General features: G+C 56.6%; 1 protein-coding gene across 1 annotated transcript in view; it reads left to right on the top strand.

The window, feature by feature from the left end:
* The window catches only part of IFFO2 (intermediate filament family orphan 2), a 44237-nt gene extending 40860 nt beyond the window's left edge, over positions 1–3377 (top strand). The window contains exons 8-10 of the mRNA XM_077775557.1: positions 49–141; positions 1092–1222; positions 3008–3377. Coding sequence (XP_077631683.1) covers positions 49–141; positions 1092–1222; positions 3008–3113 — 330 coding nt within the window. The 3' untranslated portion in view covers positions 3114–3377. The remainder of the gene's footprint in view (positions 1–48; positions 142–1091; positions 1223–3007) is intronic.
* Positions 3378–4008: the final 631 nt, after the last annotated feature.

Genomic DNA, 4008 nt, shown 5'->3' on the forward strand with positions numbered 1-4008 from the left:
GGCCCGGGCCACCCGCCTCACTCGGCCCCCTTTGCTCTGTGTCCCCAGCAAGAGGAGAATTTGGGCAACTTGATCCACGAGACAGAATCCTTCTTCAAGACGAGAGACAAGGAGTACCAGGAAACGATCGGCCAGATCGAGGTGAGGGCTCAGGCTCTGGGGCCCCCGGGACAGGCTCCCATGAGGTGAGGCGTCCGTCACAGCGGGGACCCCGTGACGAGCGTGCCTGTGGGCGCCGGGTCGGGAGTTGGAGGCCCGCGGTTCCCTGCCTGCCCCTGGGTGGGTCTTACCCCACTTTAGGGCCTCAGTTTTCCCATGTGTAAAATACATAAAATGGGGGTGGTCATCCCTGTCTGTCCCCGATAGTTGTTTTTGTTGTTGTTGTTTTTTTTAAAGTTCTTCAACTGAGACGGTGACCAAATAACCAGGGATGACATTTGAGTGACATTGAGGGATGCTAGGCACTAAGTAAGCCCTTTACAAGTGCAGCCTCTGAGGCATCCATACACCACACACCCTCTGCATGTGCTGACTGCTAGCTAGGTGCCTCCACCCTGCGCAGTGGGTGCCGTGCACCCCGTTTTACAGAGGAGGAAATGAGATGGAGAAAGGCCCACGTGGCCTGCCCAGGGGCACCCAACCGGGAAGCAGCCTTCAAGGCTGCTGTCTCTTCTCTGGAGCCCGCACTCCTCCGTCTTTCACAGAGACTGAATGCTGGCCAGAGCGCAGCCCGGTCCCTGCCCTGGGGGATATAGCATTTCGTAGAGGAGAAGGGGGCGGAAACTTAATGGGGACCTGAGAGCTTCCTCATCAAGTCCACGTGAAGGAGCGCAGGGATGCGGGGCTGGGTAGAGTCAGAGGAACCAGGAAGGCTGCCACCCCGCCAACGGTCGCTAAGCAGCCATTCCCCTTTTGCTAGAAGCAGTTCTAGAGGCCATAGACCAGCACACAGAGAATGGAGGGAGGCCCATAGGGTGTGGTGGGGGCCGTCTCGGAGCCATCACCACAGAGGATGTGGGCGGGAAGTTGCTGAGGGTTCTGGAATGCGGGTGACTTGGCCTCACCTATATCCTCACATCCGGTCCTGGCAGCTGGAACTGGCCACGGCCAAGAGCGACATGAACCGACACTTGCACGAGTACATGGAGATGTGCAGCATGAAACGCGGCCTGGACGTGCAGATGGAGACCTGCCGCCGGCTCATCAAAGGCTCCGCAGACAGGTACCCAGCCCTGTCCTCCCTGGGGAGTCAGTAACTGTGTCCTTCGGGGGGCATTTGTGAGGCTGCAGTTTACAGCCTGGCCCATTTCATCAGCTCAGCCCATCTGTCCATTCTCCTGTCCATGCATCCATCCACCCACCCATGCACCCACCCATCCACCCATCCATCCATCCACCTACCCACCCATCCATGCACCCACCCATCCACCCATCCATGCATCTATCCATCCATCCACCTACCCAACCATCTATGCATCCATCCATCCATGCATCCATCCTTCCATCCATCTACCCATCCACGCATCCATGCCTCCATCCACGCCTCCATCCATCCATCCATCCATCCATCCATCCACCCATCCACCCATCCATCCATCCACCTACCTACCCACCCATCCATGCACCCACCCATCCACCCATCCACGCGTCTATCCATCCATCCACATACCCAACCATCCATGCACCCACCCATCCACCCATCCACGCATCCATGCATCCATCCACCTACCCAACCATCCATGCATCCATCCATGCATCCATCCATCCATGCATCCATCCATCCACCCATCCACCTATCTACCCATCCATGCATCCACCCATCCATCCATCCGTCCATCCATCCATCCATCCATCCATCCATCCAGGCACCCATATCCATCCATCCATGCACCCATCCATCCATCTAATGAGTATTAGCCACCTGCTGTGTGCTAGATGACTTACGTGGTCTGATCTCACGTAATTCCCATGACAGCCGTGTCCCCACTGATTCCACAGCTACTTATCATGTCAAAGGCCTGCTCTGTGCCAGGCTGTGGGGACAGTGATGAACAGAGCAGCCACAGCCTCTGCCTCTTGGGGCTCATGCCCACTTTGCTGAATTGCCAGGTGGGTGGGGAAGGTCGGGAGGACACTGCCCACCACTGCCGATGGGGCTCATATTTGTCCATGGGAAGCAGTTTCCCTTCCTTTCCTGTCTTCCTTCCAAGGGCCACGTGGGTCTGTCCTCAGGAGACTGACGTGCGTCAGGCCACGAAATGCCAAAACAAATGTTCCCTGCCTTGAGGAACACGCATCCTTTTGGGGGAGACATATGCTAATGATAAAATGAGCTAGTACATGTAAAATGCTGGGCATGAAGCGCACATATCTTAATTGTAATTGTTTCTCTTATTATGACTGTGTTCCTGCAGGCCACAGTTCAGGCTGTAAGAGGGAGACACAGCTCAGTGGGAAGCTGTGGGGGGCGGGGGGCGGGCCTGGGCTTGGCACGTAGCACCCTTAGCTGTTTCCCCTGGAGCCCACTGTCATTATCTCCAGTATTCAGATGGAGGAGCATACGCTCAGGGTGGTTTAATAGCTTGCCCGAGGCCCCCCAGCTCATCAGTGACAGGGCCAGAATTCAAACTCATCACCATCAGCCGCTTTCCCGTATGGCCTCCCTCTGAGCTCTGAGTTAACTGGGGTTCCCTGGGCGCCTACCACGTGCCCAGCCCTGGGTCAGGTGGTTGGAGAATAGGAACCACAGTATCTGCCTCCAGGGAGCTCTCAGCACCCAGCAGTAAGAGGAATTGTGGCGGGGCGGGGGGGTTCCCCGAGAGGTCTTGAGGGCCACATTCAACTCACGAGCTTAGAAGATTCTAAAGAAAGCAGAGCAAGGGCAGGGGTCTCAGAGCAGGAAAGCCCTCTGGGGTTAGATTATATACACAGGTGGCGGCTCTGTCTTTTCTGCTCCTTGGATCCCTTCAGGGGATCTGAATGACGCCCGTTCTCTGGTGCCTTCCAGGAACTCACCATCCCCCAGCTCCGTGGCCAGCAGCGACTCAGGAAGCACAGACGAGATCCAGGATGAGTTTGAGCGGGAGGCGGATGTGGAGCCCATGGTCAGCTGATGACTGAGGCCCTCTGCACCTGGTGGTCTAGGTGATGAGGCCTCTGCGCCTGCTCCCCACGGGGCCAGGAAGGCTCCTCGGAGCGGGGCTCCCGTCCTCACCACGCCGACTCCCTCTGCCCTCCCTTCTCCAGAGGCCCTGAGGGCCCGCTGCTTCCTTCCTTCCACCCCACCAACCCATGCCCCTTCTCCATCCACCCACCCAAGGAATGGTGCTGTCAATTTCTATAGTTCTCCACATTACAGATGCAGACTTCTGTCCAGACGATGCAGTGTTAACTGTGCCTTTTCCCCTAAGCTGAGCCACTTTGAGCTCCAAAGAATTATTCCTAGCAGGTGTTTTTATACAAAATTCTGAGGTGAGGGCGGGGCCCCTGGCATGGTATCCAATGGATTTCTACCCTCCCACCTGCTCCTCTGATTGGCCGTGAGCTATGCCCTTCCCTCCTCTGCCTGGCCAGTGCAGACCCAAGTTGGCCTTGGGGTGGTCCGCCTGCCCCCCGCCCGCCCCCCCAGGAAGGAGCTGTCTGCCTTTGCAACCCTTCTAGGCCTGGGTGGGGGCCTCTCAAGTGCTTTAACTTGAAAAGACGGAAGGAGGGAGGGAAGACAAAATTTTCTTTTCTTTTTGGATCTAGTGGCGAAGCGGAGGGACAAGGCACTGCAGGGGGGAAAGTGGAGTCTCACTGTGTTTAAACTACTATGCAAAAAAAAAAAAACAAAACAAACAAACAAAAAAAAAAGCAGCTTGCCTTATATCATTGTGGAAGGTAGGCCCCCCGCCAGCCCAGACTCCTGGTTTTCCCCTGGAGCTCAGAGGGAGGCGGAAGCTAGGGCGATCTCTCTCGCAGCCTCTTAGGGTGAGCACTGACTTGGGAATGGGGGGGGGGGGTTCTGGG

The sequence above is a fragment of the Crocuta crocuta genome, unplaced genomic scaffold (assembly GCF_008692635.1).
Source record: "Crocuta crocuta isolate KB4526 unplaced genomic scaffold, BGI_CrCroc_1.0 scaffold127, whole genome shotgun sequence".
In the NCBI taxonomy this organism is placed as follows: domain Eukaryota; kingdom Metazoa; phylum Chordata; class Mammalia; order Carnivora; family Hyaenidae; genus Crocuta; species Crocuta crocuta.